Consider the following 24,191-nt stretch of genomic DNA (forward strand, 5'->3'; position numbering starts at 1 on the left):
CCGGCGCCCATATGGGATGCCGGCGCTGTAGGCGGATGACCAACCAAGTGAGCCACGGCACTGGCCCCAGAACTCAGCATTTCTATCTGATGTCTTAGGACCTTTGTATAATATTAAATTTACAAGTTGTCTGCAGTCTACTTATTCTTTCCTTAATTGCTCCTTCCAGGAAGCTCAACCCTCCCCTTTGGTTGTCTCAAGATGTCTTTTCAACATAAATTACTTCTCAAGAAAAGAAAATTTTACTTTGAGCATGAAGATGCCTACACAGTTCTGCCATATTTATTAAAATGTCTCTAGAAATACTTGATTGTTGGGTGAAAACAGAAGATATCCACACTGGTTTGAGGCACGCTGTCTTCAGAAATCTTTTTGTAAATCTAAAATAAAATATATTTTCATCAAGGGACAGTAAGAGAAAAGAAAACAAAACCCATTTATTTTCACATTCTGATTTGCTTAATGCCTCCATTAAATTCACATCATGCATGAAGATTTGCTTTCACATTTGCTGAAGCCCACATTCTAGGCTGAGCCAGTATGGAACAACGAGAATACAAAGGACTTAATACAGCCAGTTGGAATGGTGGCTCAGCAAGGCTTTCCAAGTTCAGAGTCATCATTGTTCATTCAGTAAGAACAAATTTGAGTGTCTGAGTAGAGCATTATCTTAGGCAGTACTCCTTAAACTATCACACATTTAATTAGAAAATAAAGCGGAGAGGGAGTCTATTTCTGTAACGTTGCCTCTGTTTCCTAGCGTACCCATCAATCTCTTGAACAGTATTCCGACTTTTTTCCTTTTGGCTCACACATACGCTCAGGTCTCCCATTCAAAGAGCTCTTCATTTGACACTGCTGTTCTCTTTGAACCTCCTCATTGCTGTATCCTACAGGACTACAGGACTCCATCAGTTCCTCATCTTGAAACCGTCCTTTCTACCTTGCATCTCTCTACTATGGCTTCTTCTTTTTAAAATATTTATTTATTTGAAAGTCAGAGTTACAGAGTGAGAGGGAGAATTAGAGAACTTCTGTCTGCTTGATCACTCTGTAAGAGGCCACAACAGCCAGACTGAGCCGAGCCAAAGCCAGGAGCTGGGAGCTTCATCTGGGAATCCCATGTAGGTGGCAGGGGCTCAAGCACTCGGGCTAACCTTTGCTGCTTTTTTTCCAGGCACATAAACAGAGATTTGGATCAGAAGTGGAGCAGTTGGGACTCAAAACTGGCACCCATATGGAATGCCAGTGTTGCAGGTGATGGCTTTATGTGCTGTGCCACAACAATGGGCCTTACTTCTTTTAAATGTTTATTTACTTGAAAGGGAGAGAGAGAGAGAGAGAGAGAGAGAGAGAGATCTTCCATTTGCTGGTTCACTTCCAAATGCTTGCAACAACCAGGGCTGGAGCAGGCCAAAGCCAGAAGCCTGGAATTCCACCTGGGTCTCCTACATGGGTAGCTGGGACCCAACTACCTAAGCCGCCATCTGCTGCCTTCAAAGGTGGGCATTGGCAAGAAGCTAGATTGGAAGCAGAGTTGGGACTCACACCCAGGCACTCCCATAGGATTGCCAGATCCCGATCTGAGGCTTAACCTGCTGTACCACAATACCTACACCTCTTTCTTCCTCCCTCCCTTCCTTTTTTTTAAAAAAAATATTTGAAAGGCAGAGTTACAGAGAGGCAGAGAGAGAGAGAGAGAAGAGAGAGAGGTCTTCCATCCGCTGGTTCACTCTCCAGATGGCTATAACAGCTGGAGCTGTGCCAATCAGAAGCTAGGAGCCAGGAGCTTCTTCCGGGTCTCCATGCGGGTGCAGGGGCCCAAGGACTTGGGTCCTCTTCTACTGCTTTCCCAGGCCATAGCAAAGAGCTGGATCAGAAGAGGAGCAGCTGGGACTTGAACCACCAGCACCCATATAGGATGCTGGCATTGCAGGCAGTGGCTTTACCCGCTACACCACAGCGTTGGCCCCAGTACCCAGACCTTTCCACTTCTAAATCATTACCAAGTGTCAAGGATGGTTCCAGTATTGGTATCTTTTGGAAACTCCAATGCTACTGTCCTAATGGCAATAGCCCAACTGGCCTCTTAGGTTCTTTCCCATCCTGTTTTCCCCCAGATTTTTCTTTCCACATAAACCTACACATCAAGGCACTCCCTGCACAACCTCTAATGACTTTCCTGTTCCCAGCAAATGAAGCCTGAACTCCCAAGTCTGGAGTAATTCAAGGCCAATCACACTTTGGCTTCAGCCTGCTTCTTCAGATTTGCACCTCCTCACATCCTGACATAATTTTTTCCAGGTTAGCTCTACTACCTGATAGATTTGATTACCTCCAGAGTGATAGGATGTTTTTCTGCCTCTATTCCTTTGCTCTTGCTGCTCCATCAAGAATGAACAGCTAGGAGCCGGCGTCATGGCGTAATGGGTTAAGCTGATGTCTGCAATGCTAGCATCCCATATTGGTGCTGGCTCAGTTCCCAGCTGCTCTACTTCCAATCCTGCTAATGTGTCTGGGAAAGCAGCAGAAGATGGCCCAAGTCCTTGGGACTCTCCACTCACATGGGAGACCTGAATGAAGATCCATGCTCTTGGCTATAGCTTGGCTCAGCCCTGGCTGTTGTAGCTATTTGGGAAGTGAACCAGCAGATGGAAGATTTCTCTCTCTGCCTCCCTCCCTCCCCAACCCCTGTAACTCTGCCTTTCAAATAAATAAATAAATAAATCTTAAAAAAAAAAAAAAAAGAAGAGTGAACAGCTCTTCTCCTTTCTGTATGCAGTAGCCTTATCTCACCAAATCTCTGCTTATGGAAATCCTACTCAGATTTCAAGACACTGGGGATTAGAATTCCCAACAGCAGCTCACTGAAAGGAGTTCACATACCATCGTTTTCCACTGTATGGAATTCATTTTTGTATAATCCATCTTTGCTTGTCATAGTACCTTGACAGAGAAAATGTGTTCAATAGATATATGTTAAACCCTTGGAGGCAGTGGTGATGACTCTTGAGTAACTGGGTTCCTGTCACCCATGTGGGAGACCTGGGTTGACACTCTAGCTCCTGGCTGTGGTCCCAGCCCAGCCCTGGCTGTTGCAGGTATCTGGGGTATGAACCAGAAGGCAGAAGATCTTTCTATCTGTCTCTAAAATAAATAAATAAAAACTTAAAAAATTAAAGCTGGTAAAATAGTACATTTTGGGAGGTAGGCAAAAACTAGAGTTCAGAAATCTCTCATTTGTTGGGTGCTTTAAAGTGCTACATTAAGACTTGACTGAATAAATGGAAGAGGCACAGTCTTACCACTCTTCTTGAGGAGTTCTCCTTTTCGGGATTTATCGAGGTTTTCAACAAACTGTTCAAAAACTTTGACATAAGGTGCCAGACTGGTCTTCTTATAATCTGAATGAAGAAAGCATATTATTAGCATGTTAGCAGCAAGAATAAAAGGAAAATATAACTTTGACTTTCTTGTAAGAATTGTGTAAAATAGTGCCACCCCACAGAAATATGAGAAAACCATAAATAATTTAAAAGTTTAATAGTCATATTAAAGGCAGAATTCATTCTAATAAGATACTTAACCCATTATATCTAAAGTACTATTTCAATAGAGAGAGAGAGAGACAGTGCTCCATCCACTGATTTACTCTTCCCATCTGCTGGTTTACTCCTACAGTGCAGGCAATGGCTGCGGCTGGGCCAGGCCAAAGCCAGGATCCAGGAGTGCTATCTATGTCTCCCCTGTGAATGGCAGGGACCCAATTACTTGAGCCATCATTGCTGCTTCCCAGGGTCTGCATTAGCAGGAAGGTAGAGTAAGAAGTCAGAGTACTGAACTCAGGGACCTTGAAGTGGGAATCTTTTATTTAATTTACTTATTTGAAAGGCAGAGCAACAGAGAAGGAGACATAGAAGTATTCCGTCCACTGGGTCACTCCCCGAACGGCTGTAACAGATCAAAGCCAGGAGCGAGGAATTCCATTCAGGTCTCCTACATGGGCAGCAGGGACCTAAGTACTTGAGGCATCCCTGCTGTCTCCCAGGGCCTGCAGTAGCAGGAAGCTGGACCAGGAGCACAGCTAGGACTCGAGCTAGGCACTCCAGTGTGGGACACAGGTGCTCCAAGTGGTGTTTTGAGTGCTGTGTCAAATGCTCATCCTTAGCTTTTTTTTTTTTTTAATAGATTTATTTATTTACTTGAAAGTCAGAGTTACACAGACAGAGCAGAGGCAGAGAGAGAATGGTCTTCCATCTGATGGTTCACTCCCCAGTTGGCCGCAACGGCCAGAGCTGTGCTGATCCAAAGTCAGGAGCCAGGAGCTTCCTCTGGGTCTCCCACATGGGTGCAGGGGCCCAAGGACTTGGGCCATCTTCCACTGCTTTCCCAGGCCATAGCAGAGAGCTGGATTGGAAGTAGAGCATCCGTGTCTCGAACCGGCGCCTATGGGATGCCGGTGCTTCAGGCCAGGGCATTAACCCACTGCACCACAGTGCCAGTCCCCTATCCTTAGCTTTTAAATCTAATTAAAATTAATTAGGAAAAACTTTAGTTCCTTAGTTATTCTGGCCATATTTCAAGTGCTTAGTAGGCATATGTGGTCACTGTTGAACGGGGCTGCTCTGTAGCATCTAAAACCACAGTTACTCTGGTAGTCATGCTTTCTGGTATCAGACCAACATACTCTATTAAGCCCCACTCAACATCCCCCACCCCAGCTTTTTTTAAAAATAGAAACAGATACCTTCTATTTGCCAGTCTACTTTCCAAATGCCCAAAACAGCTAGAGCTAAGTCAAGAGCCAGGAGCTTAATCCAAGTCTTCCAGGTGTGTGGCAGGGACCGAGTACTGGAGGCAATACCTGCTGCCTCTCAGGATGCGCAGCTGGGATCTGGAGCCAGGCGTTCTGACACAGGACGCAGGAATCCCAAGTGGCACTCTAACTGTTCTGCCAAATGCATGCCCTACCATTCCCTTCTTTAGAAACTCTGGCTTTAATAAGAAGTAGCTTTAAAAAAAAATTATTTATTTCTTTGAAAGAGTTACAGGATAGGGAGACACAGAGATCTTCCATCCACTGGTTTACTCCCCAAATGGCTGCAACAGCTAACGCTGGGCCAGGCTTAGCCAGGAGCCAGGAGCTTCATCTGGTTCTCCCACACAGATGGCAGAGGCCCAGGTACTTGAGCCATCCTCTGCTTTTTTTCCCAGGCACATTAGCAGGGAGCTGGACCAGAAGTGGAACAGCTGGGACTTGAACTGGCATCCATATGGGACGCTGGTATCACAGGTAGCTTTACTCTCTGTGCCAGAATGCCAGCCCCCAAGAAATAGCTTTTTACTAACAAAACTAAACTTCAGAATGGTGATAAATGCACTGCATTGGGTCTTACCTGATTCATAAAAGAATGTTTAAAATGTACATAGCATAATACAGTGATTTTTTTTTTTTTTTTGACAGGCAGAGTGGACAGTGAGAGACAGAGACAGAGAGAAAGGTCTTCCTTTGCCGTTGGTTCACTCTCCAACGGCCGCCGCGGCTGGCGCACCGCGCTGATCCGATGGCAGGAGCCAGGAGCCAGGTGCTTTTCCTGGTCTCCCATGGGGTGCAGGGCCCAAGCACCTGGGCCATCCTCCACTGCACTCCCTGGCCACAGCAGAGAGCTGGCCTGGAAGAGGGGCAACCGGGACAGAATCCGGCGCCCTGACCGGGACTAGAACCCGGTGTGCCGGCGCCGCTAGGCGGAGGATTAGCCTAGTGAGCCGCGGCACCGGCCAATACAGTGATTATGTTGCTGGTTGGGATACCCACATCCTGTATCAGTATTTTTGAGTCCCAGTTATGATGTTTCTGCTCCAGCTTCCTGCTGTTGTACACCCTGAGAGACAGCAGATGTTGGCTCAAGTACTTGGCTCCTTGTCACCCACCTGGAAGACTTTGGATTGAGTTCTGTGCTTCTGGTTTTGGCCTGATCCAGCCCTGGCTGTTGTGGGAATTTGGGGGAGTGAACCAGTGGATGGGAGATCTCTCTCCCTCTGCCTCTCAAATAAATAAATCTTAAAAAAATTACAGGGTTTACTTGAGATTGGAAAAACCATCTTGACAACAATATTTAAGGATGAATATCTGAGCTGTGGCAATTATGATAGTATATACAATTTTGTTCTAACTTTATATGTAATGAATTTTCATGTAATGAATAAATTTATACCAAAGAAACAGCTTATTTTGGGATCAGCTATATGGTACTTTGAGCTTTTAATTCAAGATTCTAAGCCTGTTGGATGAGGTTTATATTTTTTACCATTTGGAAGATATAACAGTCAATAATTATTTAAACAAATATTTTCTGCCCACATATTATATATTAAGTACTATGCTAAGTTACATATATATATAAATGTAAATAGATATATCTTTAAAGATATATTTATTTGAAAGGCTGAGTTATGGAGAGAGAAGGAGAGATAGAGAGATCTTCCATCCATTGGTTCACTCCCCAGATTGCCACAATAGCTGGGACTGTGCCAGGCTGAACCCAGAAACTTCACTTGGGTGGCAGGGGCCTAAGTACTTGGTCCATCTTCTGCTATTTTGCAGGCCATCAGCAGGGAGCTGGATTGGAAGTGAAGTAGCTGAACACGAACTGGCATCCATACGAAATGCCAACATTGAAGGTGGTGGTTTTACCCACCATGACACAGCACTGGTCCCATTTTCTAAGTTTTATAAAAGCATATGGCATATTGGCCGGTGCCGTGGCTCACCTGGCTAATCTTCCGCCTGCAGCGCCAGCACCCTGGATTCTGGTCCCGATTGGGGTGCTGGATTCTGTCCCGGTTGCTCCTCTTCCAGTCTGGCTTTCTGCTGTGGCCCAGGAGGGTGGTGGAGGATGGCCCAGGTGCTTGGGTCCTGCACCCACGTGGGAGACTAGGAGGAAGCACCTGGCTCCTGGCTTCGGATTGGCGCAGCGCACTGGCTGTAGCAGCCATTTGGGAGGTAAACCAACGGAAGGGAGGACCTTTCTCTCTGTCTCTCTCTCTCTCACTGTCTAACTCTGAATAACAAGATCTATCTATAAAATTCTATCTATAAAATCAATATATGTATTAAAGGCCAAACAGGCATGGGGTAATTGTAGGCATCCAAAGAATCCATGCATATTGACTAAGGTGGATTATGAGTTGGATCTTAGAAAAAGGCACAATTAGAACAGAGTGGAGGTTGGAGAACATTAAGGATTTAAGAATATAAAGAGCAAACAGAACTATTGTGAAAAGGGCAAAGGCTTAAAATCATAGGCACTAAACAGATAATAAGGAATTTACATGTCACCTATTCCAATGTCCATCAGTTCTAAAACATCCCAGACTAGCAGCGAGTTGCCTATTTATGAATACATGAAATGACAGGCCATTCGGTTTATTCCTGCAGTTGTATTTACTAATAAGTTTTTCCTTGTAAGAAACCAAACTTGTCTCCTTAAAAACTTTGAGTAAAACAAAAAAGATGTTCACAAAGATAATATTCAGCTTGAAAAGCTGTGCTAAAGTAATAAATACATACTATTCAAAGAATAAAATAGGGGCTGGCATTGTGGCACAGTGGGTTAAACAGCCACTTGCAACATGGCATCCTATATTGGAGGGCCAGTTTGAGTCCTGGATGCCATACATCCCATCTAGCTCCCTGCTAATGCACCTGGGGAGGCAGTAGAGGATTGCCCAAGTACTTGGGCCCTTGCCACCATGTGGTAGACCTGGAGTGAGTTTCTGGCTCCCGGCTGCAGCCTGGCCCAGCCTTGGCTGTTGCAGTCATTTGGGGAGTGAACCAGAGGACAGAAATCTTTCTCTGTTGCTCCGCCTTTCAAACACATAAATAATAAATTTAGCGCTAACAGGTGCATAATGCAAACAGTAGCAGCCATTTGCCCTAATTCTGACTTCTGTGCTCTTGAATGACAACTACATTTAACAAATTAGCATTTTCTCTGTTATTTAGAAATCTGAGGTCATTCCTTCTAAGTTTGTGGATTTTTGGAGGGATGGGGTTGAGGGGAAGATGATTCTGAAACTGAACTTCAAAAAAAATATTTTATTTATTTGAAAGGCAGTGACTGGGGCAAAGAGGGGCAGAGAATATTCCATCTGCTGGTTCACTCCCCAAACAGCTGGGTCAGGCTGAAGCTAGGAGCCTCATTCTGGTTCTTCCATGTGGTGGCAGGGTCTAAGTACTTGGGCCGTCTTCCATGCTTTCTCAGGCACATTAGTAGGGAACTGCAGCAGCAGTGAAGCAGATGGGACTTGAATCTTTGACCATATGGGATGATGGTATTGCAAATGGTGAACTCAACCTGCTACATCACAATGCCAGCCACAGTTTTGGTATCATGTTAGAGCTGGAGTGGCTGAAGCAACATTAGGCGTTGGATGTTAACAGAGGTTAGTAATATTTGAGTAAAAAAGATCTAACAGACCACATATCTGTACCGTACAATTGCCAGCATCCCATTCTGGCTATTTAAGTGAAAGCAAAATTAAAAATTTCTCAGTCACACCAGGCACATGTCAAATGCTCAGAAGCCACATGTGGCTAGTGACTATCGTAATAGGCAGTGGAATACATAACATTCCCATCGCTACAAAAAGTGCTATTTGATTCTACTGCTACAGAGCGTCTTTTGGGTGCTAGTATAAGATCTAACTGCGAGTAGCAGGGAGATTTAGATTCCTCAGCTCCTTCGAACTCTTGAATATACAATGCAGTCAACAGCTTAAACATATTTACCATAAAACCCATCTGGATTTATCCAAAATAAAGAACATAAGTACTGCATGCAGACTAGGTGTGAAATAAATAGTTATTGAATCTAAGATGCTGAGTTAGATAATTATCAGTAACAACTGACAACTCACTGTTCTTAGATTCCAGCATTTAGAAATTGCTTAGTAAATATTTGTTGAATCTAATATTGGATGCAAAAATACCATTTGGGCAATTGATGAAGGCAGAAACATTGCTACAAACTTACTTGTTACTGAGTTGCTTTCAAATTGCTTAAAACATTGAGGTATCCTCTGCTAAATCCAAGAATTAATGACTGGAGTGACAGATGCTTATCCATATAAAAAGCCTGTGTTGGCATTGTGGTGTAGCAGGTAAAGCCACCACCTGCAGTGCCAGCATCCCATATGGGTACCAGTTCGAGTCTCAGCTGCTCCACTTCCAATCCAGCTCCCTGCTAATATGCCTGCGAAAGCAGAAGTTGGTCCAAGTACTTGGGCCCCTGAACCCACAGGGGAGACATGGATGAAGTTCCTGGCTCCAGCTGGGCCCACCCCTGGCCACTGAGGCCATTTGGGGAATAAACCAGTGGATGGAAGATCTTTCTCTCTGTCTCTCCTTCCCTCTCTGTAACTCTGCCTTTCTAATAAAATAAATCTTTACAAAATAATAACAATAAAATAAAAAGCCTGTGATCATCTGAAGTTTCAATATATTAACCAACCTCTGGTTCTACGTTTGATATCTGATTCAGCTTCATTCTCCTCTTTTTCCTCTTCATTGTTGGAAATGGCATCTAACTCACGGCAGATGGAGCTACAAGTAACAGAATAAGCATTTTAACCTGGGTCCTGGTCGGCATTACCCTGTGTATGTATGATACAGAACACAAATCCTACAATATTTTCTGTGAAAAAATTATGTGGCCAACTAAATTTGGCATATTCTAAAAACTATGGTCTCTTCTTAGAGGTTTTGATGTGCATTATCATACTAAAGACAGGGAAATCCTATATAAAAGAAATAATCTATTTCAGTCCACATTTCCCAAATTGATTTGACCTTAAAATCTTTTTCCTACGTGGCAGCGGAACAGCTTGTATAGCAGCTATTTCAGGGCATCATCATCTCACCTTAGAACCATCTCCATGACGATATACAGCATGCCCCTCCAGCTGGTCTCTAAGGTATCTAATCTAACTGGCTTCAGATTCAGAGCAGCACTCACACACAAATCAGTGTTCAATGATCTGGTACATACCTTATGGTTGGAACAGTAAACGGATCAAACTGGTCCACTTTCTGTAAATTAATGGGCACAGAAATGCGACCTGTAAAAACCAAACATTACAAAGTGATGATTGCAAAATACAAATCATCATAGACTGGCTATCTTCTACAAGTTATTTTTGGTTAAAATTTTTATCTGGGGCCAGCACTGTGGTGTAGTGGGTAAAGCTGCCACCTGCAGTGCCAGCATCCCATATGGGCACTGGTTCGAGTCCCAGCTACTCCAATTCTGATCTAGCTCCTAGCTAATGTGTCTGGGAAAGCAGCGGAAGATGATCCACATCTGTGGGAGACCGGAGAATCCTACTGGCTTTGGATTGACCCAGCTCTGGCTATTGTGGCCATTTGGGGAGTGAACCAAGCAGATGAAATAGACTTATCTGTTAAGGACAATATTTAGGGGCTGGCACTGTGGCATAGGGGGTAAAGCTGCCGCCTGTGGAGCCAGGATCCCATATATGCAACAATTGGAGTCCCGGCTGCTCCACTTCCAATCCAGCCCTGTGCTATGGCCTTGGAAAGCAGTAGAAGATGGCCCAAGTCCTTGGGCCCTTGTACCCATGTGGGGGACCTGGAAGAAGCTCCTGGCTCCGGGCTTCGGATCTGCCCAGTTCCAGTCGTTGCAGTCACTTGGGGAGTAAACCAGTGGATGGAAGATCTTTCTCTGTAACTCTGCCTTTCAAGTAAATAAATTAATTAAAAATAAAAGGAGCCGGTGTTGTGGCGTGGCAAGTAGAGCCACTGCCTGCAGTGCTGGCACCCCATATGGGCGCTGGTTTGAGTCCCAGCTGCTCCACTTCCGATCCTACTCTTTGTTATGGCCTGGGAAGGCAGTGGAGGATGGCCAAGTCCTTGGGCCCCTGCACCCACATGGGAGACCCAGAGGAAGCTCCTGGCTTTGGATTGGCCCAGCTCTGGCCGTTGTGGCCAATTGGGGAGTGAACCAGTAGATGGAAGACCTTTCTCTCTCTCTCTCTCTCTCTGTCTCACTCTTTCAAATAAATAAATAAATATTAAAAAAAAAAAAACAAAACAAAATACCTCAGTATTTAGAAATATACTTTCACATTTTCACATTAACTGTGCCTTTCATATCTCTTTCGAATAATAGAGAGGCAGAGAGACAGAGAACTGGTTCATTCTTCAAATGCCTATGATGGCTGGGACAACTGAACCAGGAGTTCAATCCAGGTCTCCCATGTCGATGTTATAGGAACCCAATTATTTGAGCTATCACTGCTGCCTCCTAGGGTCTACATTGGTGGGAAGCTGAAATCAGAAGCTAGATTTGGGCATCTTAACTACGTACTTCCTTCTCAGTTTATTTATATATTTATTTACTTACTTACTTACTTGAAAGGCAGACAGAGGAGAAGAGACAAGTGAAGGCACACAAACAATCTTTCATCTGCTATAATATTCACACAGCCGCAAAACTGCCTAATGATGCATTTCCCAGAAAGTATCCCCATTGTTAAATGATGTATGATTGTAGTTAACAGTATCTTACTTTTTCTACAACATCTACACCTGGGAGACCACATTTTCAAAATGAGTCTACAGAATGCCAGAATGCTACTAGAATAATTAAGAAAATTAGGAGTTGTTACTTGAAGAAAGAGTAACAGGACTGCAGTTACTTGATAGAAAAGGCAAACAGATGCCCTGAAAATGTATACACTTATGAGTGAGCAAAATTATTTACACAAACCTGATACCTATTGGAGCTTTAGAATTAAGCATAAAAGATTTATGGCCGGAGTTACGCCGACCCGAAGCCAGGAGCCAGGTGCTTCCTCCTGGTCTCCCATGCAGGTGCAGGGGCCCAAGTACTTGGGCCATCTTCCACTGTCCTTCTGGGCCATAGCAGAGAGCTGGACTAGAAGAAGAGCAACCAGGACTAGAACTGGCGCCCATGTGGGATGCCGGCGCCACAGGTGGAGGATTAACCAAGTGAGCCATGGTGCCGGCCCATAAAATAAATATTAAGCTCATTAGCAAAAGAAGCTAAAAACACATAGTTGACAGGTTTGAAGAACTGCTATGTAAGCATATAAACTGCAGTCATTATAGACTGTTAAAGGAAACCGAACCGTTTGGAAGAATGCAATGTGTGCCAGATATTTTTCTAAGCACTTTACATTTTATATCTTTAAAATACCTCACTGAGGTAGACACTATTATTTCCACTTTACAGATGAAGAAACCGAGGCACAGAAAAGAGTTAATTTGTCTAAGATCTCATAACAAGTGGTGGGGTTGGACTGTTGACACTGAAGTGAACAACTAGCCGCAGGCATGTGGTGCAGTGGTTACATTGCTGCTTGGGACACCCACATCCCATACTGGAATGCCTGGTTCAAGTTCCAGCTCCCCCACTTCTGATCCAGCTTCCTGCCAATGCGCTTTCTGGGAGGCAGCAGATGATGGCTCAAGTGCTTGGGTCCTTGTCACCTACTTGGGAGACCCAGATGGAGTTCTAGGCTCCTGGCTTTGGCTTGGCGTAGCCTGGTTATTGTTGGCACCGGGGGAGTGAATGAGCGAAGACCTCTTTGTCCATCTCTCTCTCTCTGCTTTCCAAACAATTTTAAAGAGCACAACTAAATACACTTCTACAATATGTCCCTTGATTGGATGGAGTAATGTTTTATGAGAATATAGCTACTTTTATATCTACTTTAACTTCAGTCCATCAAGTATTATTTAAGAAAAATGTAAATGAGCAGACAGTTTTTTTTTTTTTTTTTTTTTTTTTTTTTTTACAGGCAGAGTGGACAGTGAGAGAGAGAGACAGAGAGAAAGATCTTCCTTTGCCATTGGTTCACCCTTCAGTGGCCACTGCGGCTGCTGCGCTGTGGCCGGCGCACCGCGCCGATCGGAAAGCAGGAGCCAGATGCTTATCCTGGTCTCCCATGGGGTGCAGGGCCCAAGCACTTGGGCCATCCTCCACTGCACTCCCAGGCCACAGCAGAGAGCTGGCCTGGAAGAGGAGCAACTGGGACAGAATCCAGCGCCCCGACCGGGACTAGAACCTGGTGTGCCGGCGCCGCAAGGCGGAGGATTAGCCTAGTGAGCTGTGGTGCTGGCCAAGACAGAACTATTAAGAAAATTTTGAAGGAAGCAGCATAGTGGAAAATGCAAGGAACTTTGAGTTTTTTTTTTTCTTTAAGATTTTATTTATTCACAAGGCAGAGTTAGAGAGATGGAGAGATAGAGAGAGCTTCCATCTGCTGGTTCACTTCCCAAATGGCCACAATGGCCAGGATTAGACCAGGATGGAGCCAGGAGCCAGGAGTTTCATTTGGGTCTCCCATGTGCGTATAGGAGCCCAAGGACTTGGGCCATCTTCCACTGCTTTTCCCAGGCACATTAGCAGGGAGCTGGATCAGAAGTGGAGCAACTGGGACTCAAACCAGTGCTCATATGGGATGCCAGCATCACAGGCAGTGGCTTAAGACGCTATGCCACAATGCCGGCCCCAGAACTTTAAGGAGCGAACTCTGTTCCTGGCATTGACATATGACATTTGTTTATGACTCTGGACAAGTGATTTTAAACTCCTGGGCCACTGTCTTCTTTGTATTACAAGACCTGTTGTCCTGAGATTATGAAGTACTCGCCAACTCTGATTCTAACACTTTCTGACTTTTCAGAAACCCAACTGAAAAATGTTTGCATAGCAGAAACTCACCTGGTAGCTACTTAATCAACAATGCAAAATGTTAACTTAGGTATTGGCTGACAGAGCAATCCTTTAGCCTTTACTAATCAGACATCACGTGTGTTCACACCTAGTGATATGCTCGCTGAAACAGAAAAACAACTAATTTTCCTTTTAGTTTTCCTTACTGTTGTCACACAGTACCTGTTTTAGGATGCACACTGAAAGGGCTCTTCAGTAAATGATTGATTCCTTTGCTAACATTGATATCCAGCCGTGGAAAACAGTACTGCAGCATAATCTCCCACTCCAGCCAGGGTGCACATTTGTCATTTTTGGTGTTATTCTAAAAACAGAGGTAAGCTCATTATGAGGACTGGTAGGACCTTTTGAAGATTTCTTTGAGGAAGGTTAAAAAATGATTTCCAACCATCATTAGCTGACTAAGCAAAACAGAGTTTAACTAAGAATTGCCATATTATATTTGTAACACAGATTCAGTGGAACATACCTGATGTTTGGCTATTGTTTTCTTCAGGTGCTCCCAACGCTGAAGAGAGCTGTGACACTTCTGGAAGCCTTGTTGAAGATCAGCATGAATTGGTGATGGATCATTAAGGAACACACCCACTCAGGGCATATACACGAACAACTCAGTTTTCAGTGTGGATCATCATGTTTTCTAACACTTCTAACTACTGAGAAAGTAATTACTAAGGTCCTCTAAAACATAAACGTTAAACATTTATATCCTTAGAGAATTCCCCAGTAAAAATTCAGCGGTAACATCAGAGAAAGAATGTCAGAGCAGCTGCAAGAGGGAAAGATTTCCCTGGCCTGCACATATTTTGATTAAATGATGAAACATTCTTTAGCCATTCATTCTAGGACCAATTTCCAAAATGAGGAAACTGGCTTATAAAAATGATCCTCTTTCTGACTGTGCTGCAGGAAGATGATAGAAAGAGGAGGTGGGGCTGGTGCTATGGCGTAGCGGGTAAAGCTGCCACCTGCAGTGCTGGCATCCCATATGGATGCTGGTTTGAGTCCTGGCTGCTCCACTTCTGATCCGGCTCTCTATTATGGCCTGGGAAAGCAGCAAAGACCCAAGTCTTTGGGCCTCTGCACTTGTGTGAGAGATCTGGAAGAAGCTCCTAGGCCCTGGCTTTGGATTGGCCCAGGTCTGGCCTTAGCGGCCATTTGGGGAGTGAACCAGTAGAGGACCTCCTTCTCTCAAATAAATAAAATCTTAAAAAAAAAGAAATAAAAGAAAAATAAAAAGGCAGAAACACTTGAGATATTTTGAGCAATAAGGGTTAAATTTACAGGAATAAGCATAAGAGAATATGCAAGCAAAATGCATATCACAGATAAATACAACTAGAAATAGTCTCAGGAAAGGATATCTTCAGGAACAAGGGCTAATATCTTATCCCAGCTTTCTTTATTTTCAAGAATATCTTGACCAACCAAGGCATATTCTTCAAAGTATTTTTTAATTATGTTTATGGATCTTCTGCAGGAACAACAATGACAACAAAGTCCCAACACTGTTTAACATTACATATGCGACACAGGTATTATTGCCACTGGGTGGGAGGCTACGCTTATTTTTACCGAATTTCTGGAATTTTTTTTTTAATTTTTATTAAAATGAAGAGAACAGATTTTATTTATTTGATAGGTACGGTTCCAGGAAGACAACCACACTTCCTTCACTCCCCTGCTCCCCCCATTCATCCCTGTCCCTCTCTCCCCTCTCTTCATCGTTTTTTGCAAAGATATAATTTTAATCCATTCTATTTTCAAAGACTTCTAATTCACCACTAAACATACTGAACAAGTAAAAAGAGAAATTCTATAACTTAATCAGCTAAAATCAGAATTATATATTTCTTTGCAGGGTTATGAGTGTTACATGAGAAAAAAAAGACCCCAGCATAGTACTTGGAAAAGAACAGGCATCCAGGTTGTATAACAGGCTGGTGGTGTGGCACAGCAGGTAAAGCCTCTGCCTGCAATGATGGCATCTCATTTGGGCACCAGTTTGCTCCACTTCTGATCTAGCTCTCTGCTAATGGCCTGGGAAAAGCAGCAGATGGTGGCTCAAGCCCCTGTGCGACAATGGTAGAAAGTGACCAACGCCGGGACTTCATAAGACATGAGTAGTAGGGGCCAGGGCTTTCACGTAGCAGGTAAAGCCACCACCTATAGTGCTGGCATCCCACGGGTGTTATTTTGAGTCCTGGCTGCTCCACTTCCGATCCATCTCTCTGCTATAGCCTGGGAAAGAAGTAGAGGATGGCCCAAGTGCTTGGTCCCTGCACCCACGTGGGAGACCCGGAAGAAGCTCCTGGTTCCTGGCTTTGGATTGGTTCAAATCAGGCCATTGTGGCCATTTGGGGAGTGAACCAGCAAATGGAAGACCTCTCTCTCTTTCTGCCTCTCAAATAAATAAATAAGTATATCTTTAAAATAAAAACAAAGACATGAGTAGTAGGTTGTGGGGATACAGTCTATATTCTGATTGCTTGTTTTAACATCTCAATAATTATAGTGCTTGCAAATTGTATTTCTCATCTAACATTTCAGTAGTCTTTGCCATGACTGAGAGCAGGTGAGGTTCTCCTCAGACAAGGAAATGGAGGCTCCAATATTTCATCAAGGTCATAGGTGGAATAGGGATTCTTACTCCTAATGCAACATTCTTTCTGCTGTCTTAGAGAAGTAGTGAATTAAATGGAAGAACATGAGCTCTGGAGCCAGGCAGACCGGGCCATGAATGCTGAATTTAACAAAGACTTGCTGGGGCTGGTGCTGTGGCATAGCAAGTAAAACCGCCGCCTGCAGTGCCGGCATCCCACATGGGCGCCAGTTCGAGTCCCGGCTGCACCACTTCTGATCCAGCTCTCTGCTGTGGCCTGGGAAAGCAGAGGAAGCTGGCTCATATCCTTGGGCCCCTGCACCTGTGTGGGAGACCTGGAAGACGCTCCTGGCTTCAGATTGGCTCAGCTCTGGCCATTGCAGCCATTTGGGGAATGAACCAGCAGATGGAAGACATCTCCCTCTCTCTTTGCCTCTGCCTCTCTGTAACTCTTTCAAGTAAATAAATAAAATTAAAAAAAAAAAAAAAATTCTTCTCTAAGTAAAAGAACCTGGGATATTAATTAAAAAAAAAAAAAAAAAAAAAAGACTTGCTGTGTAACACCAAATTATAGACTCTCTCTGAATCATACTTTTCTCATCCCATAAGTGGAGACACTGTCATGTTTCTCATAGATGGTAAAGACAGTGGGAACAATGTTAGAGCACCCTCATGAATACTGCTGCAGAAAACAGGCTCTCAAGCAACTGTAGCTGTTACTGTTGTAAAATGCTACCCTGCAGTGAAAACTGATGGCATGGTAATTCTAACAGCACACGCACACGCAGGCAAATGAGACACAGCTTAACCTGTGTGGAGTATTTTCTGACCTGACAAAAGGGTGAACTTTTTCATTTAGGTGAACTTTCTTCTTAACGTCTTGACCGCCCTGAAAAATAAACCATCAAAAAAATACTTCATGTATATTATATAACAGAAATAATTTAAAATTTCCTTTAATGTGTTCTATTATTATAGTTAAGATCGTGTAAATTCAAAAATACTGATTAAATTCTGTCAAAATACAGAAGCTTGAAACCTATTTTGTAGAGTTTCAACAACTGTAACTATCTGGGCTAACTTTAACCAACATAATAGCAAAGTAAATTAATTTTCCTTTTGCCACAAAAGAGGACACTTACAGCAAGTTACGAAATACTTAAATGCAGCTATTGACTTAAATTGATCTTTTGGTAAAATAATCCACTCTGGAATGTGAATGCTGTAAAGATGGTTTAATTTTCTTTTTTACTAAACATACCAGGCTTGCAAACATCTAGTAAACAAACAAACAAACAAAAACACATAAAACTATAATTTAAAGGGCCTCACCTTTACAAGACTCAAATACTCAACTATTCCAGAACGCACTGCGGAGGACAATTTCCTAACCGATTCATCGCAGACCCAACAATGAACACCTCTCCTTCCAGAATACACCCAGAGACGATGCTTAAATCCAAAGTCCTCTGAGGAGGGGAGCAACCACAGGTTTTAAGACAAATATATAAACTTCCAGTTCTTGCTTACTTCCCGGCTTCCATTTGTCTCACCCGTTATCTACATGTGCTCTCCTCTTCACTACTAAATGGCTTCCGGTTTCCTGAGTCCCTCATGGTCTTGCCTTCCTGTCTTTACCAATCCTGGTTCCTCTGCCAAGAAGCACTTCCATCTGTCCCTGACCCATCACCACTTATCTTTATTATTTATTTATTTTTAAAGATTTATTTATTTATTTGAAAGTCAGAGTTACACAGAGAGAAGAGGCAGAGAGAGAGAGAGAGAGAGTCAGTCTTCCATCTCCTGGTTCACTCCCCAATTGGCCGCAACGGCTAGAGCTATGCCTATCTGAAGCCAGGAGCCTCCTCCAGGTCTTCCACATGGGTGCAGGGGCCCAAGCACTTGGGCCTTCTACTGCTTTCCCAAGCCACAGTAGAGAGCTGGATCGGAAAGTGGAGCAGCTGGGATCAAACCGGCGCCCATATAGGATGCCGGCACTGTAGGCGGCAGCTTTACCTGCTATGCCACAGCGCTGGCCTTGTGGCATAGTGGGTAAAGCCTCAGTTTGTGATGTTGGCATCCCATATGGGCACCAGTTCATGTCCTAGCTGCTCCATTTCTAGCACTCTGATCTAGCACCCTGAAAATGGGCTGGGAAAGCAGAAGATGGCCCAAGTCCTAAGTCCCCTGCACTCACATGGGAGACCCAGAAGCTCCTGGCTCCTGACTGACCCAGCCTTGGCTGTTGTGGCTGTCTTGGGGGAGTGAACCAGCAGATGGAAGATCTGTTTCTCTGTCTCTCCTTCTCTCTGTAGGATTCTTTCAAAACAACTACATAAATAAATCTTAAAAAAACAAAAAACAACAAAAAAACCTTGGTCTAGGAATATTTAAAGAGTAGAAATAGAACATCGTCTGGCACACAATGAACCCTCTATACAAGCCTGAGTTTGCTGTGACTGCCACCACCCCTTTCTGGGAGTCTCTTCTGAGTCAAACTCTCCCCAGCCCTTCTTGCATCCCTGCTGTTTCGGTGTCCCCACACCTCGCTGTGCATATTAGTCACCACGAATCTAACCCTCACTTTTCTTACTTGTCTCCTCAGACTGTGTAACCTACACAAATTAACTTTTTTATTTCTCTCACCTAGAATAGTACCTAGTGCCTATCCCTGCTCAATAGATGACTGAATTGGAAAAAAATAACTGGCTTGTTCAATAGCTGTAGTAATGTTTCCACTCCAACTTCATCCTTATAATTTATTTTCCTCTTATGTGCTTCAAGGAAACGTATTAGAAACTTATCAAACGCAGAGACTACTCTTCGGAGGAGAACACTGCCTCGCAGTTGATCCCGCTCAGACACCGCTGATACTTGCCCTTCAACGCTCGGTCGATGATGAGTATGGCCATGGTCATGAGGGTCCAGCACTTGGAACAAATGTCTGCGGAACTGGAGCAGAGGAGCCATTACTGCCCGTCAGTGAGGTCCCCCGCTCCAGCAGCCAGGCCCCGGGGCTCACCTACAACATCTCCTCACGTCGTCGTAGTCGGTCATGTCAATGTCGAACACCAGCTCTTTCTCCTGAGCCTGGAAAGCGCCCAGCTTCACGGTACTGTGTTGACTGGGCTGCAGGTACAAAAAACACTGCTTAGTTTTTACAGTAGCTGCCATGTAGCTAAAAGTTTATTTTTTAGCTATGTGGAAAAAGTGGTCAAAACGAAATGAAGAAACTATATAATGCCAAGTCTATGTCCAAGTTCATCATTTTGTTTAAAAAGGTTTATTTATTTAGTTGAAAGGCAGAATTAGAGAGAGAGAGAAAGTGAGAGAGAGAGAGAGAGGGTGCTTCCATCTGCTGGTTCACTCCCCAGATGGCTACAATGGTCAGGGCTTGGCCATGCTGAAGCCAGGAGCTTCTTCCAGGTCTCCCATGTGGGAGGCAGGGGCCCAGGCACTTGAGCCATCTTCCACTGCTTTTCCCAGGCCATTCGCAGGGAGCTGAGTCTGAAGTAGAACACCCGGGACTGGAACAGGTGCCCATGTGGGATGTTGGCCCCTCATCACTTTTTTTTTTTAAAGTACGATTTTCATTTTATTTGAAAAGCAGAGACATTGACAGCAATCTTCTACCTGCTGGTTCACTCCCCAGATGGTGGCAACAGCCAGAGCTGGGCCACGCTGAAGCCAGGAGCCCTGGAACTCCATTGTGGTATCCTACGTGGGTGTCAGGGACCCATATACTTGAACCATCAACTGCAGCCTCCCAGGACGTACATGAACAGGAAGCTGGGTTGGACCGAAGTAGCCAGGACTCCAATATGGGATGGATGCATCCTAAGCAGTGACTTAATCACTGTGTCAAACGCCTGGCCCTGAAGTGCATTACTTTGGATCCCACGTATCCAGAATTGAAGACAGCTTTCACTTTTACCCACTTAATATTTGTTGGCTGAGAGAAATTACAATAGAGCTGTTTTTAGGTTTCTGATAAGGACAAGTATGTAGAGATAATGCCCTATTGCAAGATGTTTTAAGGACTTTTACTTGGTACTATACGAAGGTAACAAATATGTATTAATTTTAAAATTTCTTTTTTAAAAAAAGATTTTATTTATTTGAAAGACAGAGTTATAGAGAGAGGCAGAGACAGAGCGAAGTCTTTCACCTGCTGGTTCACTCCCCTAACGGCTGTAGCTGAGTGGATCCAAAGCCAGGAGCCAGGAGCTTCCTCCAGATCTCCCATGTGGGTGCAGGGGCCCAAGCACCTGAGCCATCTGCCACTGCTTTCCCAGGCCATAGGCAAAGAGCTGGATTGGAAGAGGAGCAGCTAGGACATGAACCGACACCCATATGGGATGCCGGCACTGCAGGCTGGGGCTTTAACTAAACCATTGCACCACAGCGCCGGTGCTTAAATTTTTCAATAACTCAAAAAAAATCTCCCCAGGTAGTTTGAACCAAGGTTTATTATCAAGAGGCTATGGTCTACCAGATAAAGCAGGTGGACTGAATATAGGTACTTATTCTACTCTCTTCAAACCCCTACAAAAGTGAGTAAAGCTTTTTTTTTTTTTTTTTTTTTTAAGGCATAAGGCTTTTAAAAAAATCAGAGAGGAGATACTACCACCAGAATGTTTTATAAATTTATAACTTTGTAACTCAGGAAGAAAACTTAAGACTCATGAAAGCTGAATTGTAAAGAAAGAGATACCAATTTACACCTGAGAACTTGGAGAGGCTCAGCAGTAGCAATACCAGGTGTCTCTGGAAGAGGAAGCATTTGTGTGGTGGTGATGCTGAGATTAGAAAAAAGATTGATTCAAAGCCTGTTTAAGAAGCAGGATGCCCCCCAGATCCCTGCAGAGCCAGGTGACTGCTCTCTGTGTCAATGGCAGAAGACGCCTGATTATCTGGACAGCATAAGCAGTCTCCAGGCTGAGGGGACAATAGGCACAGCTGAACAAGAGTGTATTGTCCTGCTATTAGGGGGGTTCAACTTCTATATGAGGAATGTGGAGCTCCACTTCCATACCTTTCCACTGTCAACCCAGGCAGGAGACTGGAAGATTTTTCTCTGAAGAAACTGACCAGACGGGCCAAGCACTGTTCTAGGCTCAAGGTATAGATCAGCAATCAAAACAAATATTTCTGTACTAATGGAGTTTTCATTCTTTGACAAAGATTTAGAGAAATTCACGTTAGATTCCAGAATAACACGGTTTAGCCAGGTCACCCCTGCAGCAGAGAAATCACAGATGTCTGTATGGAGCTTCTAGCCAGCTTTTTAGTACTCCAATCTTAAATATGAACAGCAAGCAAAAAATAACCAGACATCTGAGGCAAGCCTCTAATATGAAAGACAGGGGGAAAATAGAAAAAAAGCAATGTAGAGAAAAGTGTAACAGAAGAACTTTTAAAACTGCCACTGGGATAGGTTGTGGTACAGCGGGTCAAGCTGCAGCATGGACGTCTGCATCCCATACTGGAGTGCTGGTTCCAGTCCTGGCACCTCTGCTCCAATTCCAGCTCCCTGCTTATGCATACCCTGGGAGTCAGCAGGTGATGGCTTAAGTAGTTGGGACCCTGCCCACATGGGAGACTCAGAATGAGTTCTGGGCTCCTGGCTTTGACCTGGCACAGCCCTGACTGTTGTGGGAGGAAACCAGTAGAGTAAACCAGTTTTTCTTTCTACATTTTATTAAAAGATTAAACAACAAAAAATACAGATTAAAAAACAATCATACACACACACACACAAACCTGCGTATGCACTGAATATGTGGACTTTTTGCATTATTCCCTAAACAATACAATTATTTATAAAGCATTTATACTATAGTTGGTATTATAAATAATCTAGAGATGATTTAAAGTATGCAGGAGAACATGTGTAGGTTATATGCAAACATTATGCCATTTTACGTAAGACAATAGAGTATCCAGGGATTTTAACGTCTGCAGGAGGTTCTGCAACTAACCTCCCACAGACATGGATAACCGTATAACACGTAAAAAACTTAATAAAGAAGCTATTATCCTATGTATATGCTTAAGGAGGGGAATGAAGAAAATTTTAATTTGCTCATTCATTTACCAAATGCTTATGGTGTACTCTTTCTGGTGGGTGTTATTCTAGGCACTCAGGATGGTCCAGTGACAGGATGAAGAAGGTCTCACTGAGAAGGGGCTATGTGGGTCAGACTGGAAGGAGGTGGGCGAATAAACCAAGTGGTGATCTGGGGAAATGGGTTGTTGGCAGTGGAAATGCCCTGAGCAAGGGCCAGTGTGCCAGGAGGGGCGTGAGGAGAGGAGAGGGAGGAGCTATCTAGTCTGAGTGAAACGGGGGTGGGGGGGTGGACGAGACGTGGTGGTTTTGAGCAGAAAATCTGAAAATCTGCGTTGGTTTAGGAGGACCAGGGACACTGTGGCTGCTGTGCTGACAGCGGCCTCTAGTCTCCAGGGACCCCCTGGGAGGAGGATTTTATAGTAGTGCAAGTGAGAGGAATGATGTTGGCAGCGGTAGCTGGACTTCAGGTGTCTACCACGGCCAGGTCAAAGGGACTGGAATGGGTACAAGTGTGAGAGATGATCGAAAACACCTCCAGTGCTGGAAGCGAAGGCTTCTTTTATGAGTATTGCCTGCTCTTAAACCACACGACCTCCCCAGTCCGATTTTCAACCAGATAACTCAATTTTTTGTCCCAGTGAGAATGCAAGCAAATCACTTCCAGAAGATTTCCAGTCAGCAACACAGCAAGCCAAAGCACACAAACAGGCTACAGCCGCGGCTCTCCACACTCTAGAACAAACTTAATCTAAAAACGCTGGGCGCGTCGACCCATTCTTGGTTTACAAAACAAAGCCACAAAACACAGAAGAGCTCTCTTACTCTGTGGGAATACACTGCGCCTATATCAATCTTGTATGGGTTCATTTTCTGCATCTCCTTTTCCAGGTCATTCTGGTTGTTGAAGGACTGGTAGCGAATGTAAATATCATCTTTCAAAGTGAACGAAAATTCACGGTGCTGGAAGTAATTCTTTACCACTGCAAAACAAGTGCGCATTTTAGTCAATTCGGTGCTGCAGTCAGCTCTGGATATTATGACATCAATCCATCAGAAGATGCCCCACAATGTGTTAGGGGTGAAAAAAAAAAAAAAAAAAAGACAGGACCTAGTCCCTAATTTGAAGAGGTTTACCATCCCACATTTACGAGGGATAAGCGATATTAAAACTTGTAATGTCACTTCTCTCTCCTCGGTGGGCACGAATAAATTCCGCTGCACTTCCCCAGGAGGCGCGCCTCCGTCCCGGGCAGATCACGCCTCCGCAGTTTCCTGCTGCGACCCGGTAACGCGCTCCCGCCGTGCGCCCGACCACGTAGGGGTCGCCAGCTGCTCACACCCGGGATGGGAGTTCGGGGGCGCCCACTGCAGAGCGGTGGGAAGGCTCCGGCGCGACGCTCGGCGCGCAGGCGGCACATTATGGTCGTTCTAAGACCCCCGCTTGCAACCAATTCCCGCCCCGCCGCCCGCCTCCATCACCTCCGCCATAGTTGAGCCAGCGGTAATACTGCGCGTAGGGGAACAGCCTCCGGTAATAAAGCTTAAGCAGCTCGGGCAGCTCGGCTGGGTCAAACGACTCCATGAGCGCAGAACCAGGTCCAGGCAGGGTTACCGCAAGAATTGGCGGGAACGGCACGACCCGAGCGCCCACTACTGCGCAGGCGCGTTGGGCCGCGTCCCCGCGACGCTGGGGCTGCTGGGAATTGTAGTTCCTGCTTAGGGTTGGCCTAGGCCACGG

The 24,191-nt window shown here is 44.5% G+C and overlaps 1 protein-coding gene across 1 annotated transcript; it reads right to left on the reverse strand.

Moving 5' to 3' along the window:
* Positions 1-260: 260 nt before the first annotated feature.
* On the reverse strand, positions 261-24,160 carry PRIM1 (DNA primase subunit 1). Its single transcript, XM_002720916.6, has 13 exons — positions 23,933-24,160; positions 23,276-23,433; positions 19,406-19,512; positions 19,262-19,335; positions 17,716-17,852; positions 17,214-17,272; positions 15,146-15,255; positions 14,251-14,342; positions 13,944-14,085; positions 10,050-10,119; positions 9,513-9,604; positions 3,306-3,404; positions 261-380 (listed from the first exon to the last, which is right to left on the reverse strand). Exons 1-13 carry the CDS (start codon positions 24,033-24,035, stop codon positions 361-363), a joined length of 1,263 nt encoding a protein of 420 aa, XP_002720962.2. The 5' UTR covers positions 24,036-24,160; the 3' UTR covers positions 261-360.
* Positions 24,161-24,191: the final 31 nt, after the last annotated feature.

Source organism: Oryctolagus cuniculus, chromosome 11, assembly GCF_051225735.1.
Source record: "Oryctolagus cuniculus isolate XC-2025 breed Fujian yellow rabbit chromosome 11, ASM5122573v1, whole genome shotgun sequence".
NCBI classification, from domain to species: domain Eukaryota; kingdom Metazoa; phylum Chordata; class Mammalia; order Lagomorpha; family Leporidae; genus Oryctolagus; species Oryctolagus cuniculus.

Excerpts from the sequence above, each read along its gene's own strand:
- PRIM1 (XM_002720916.6), bottom strand. The coding sequence starts at position 24,035 with ATGGAGTCGTTTGACCCAGCCGAGCTGCCCGAGCTGCTTAAGCTTTAT. Across the intron at positions 19,513-23,275 it reads GCGCAGTGTATTCCCACAGA|CCCAGTCAACACAGTACCGT; the intron begins GTAAGAGAGCTC and ends TTGTACCTGCAG. Across the intron at positions 19,336-19,405 it reads GACGTGAGGAGATGTTGTAG|TTCCGCAGACATTTGTTCCA; the intron begins GTGAGCCCCGGG and ends CCTCTGCTCCAG.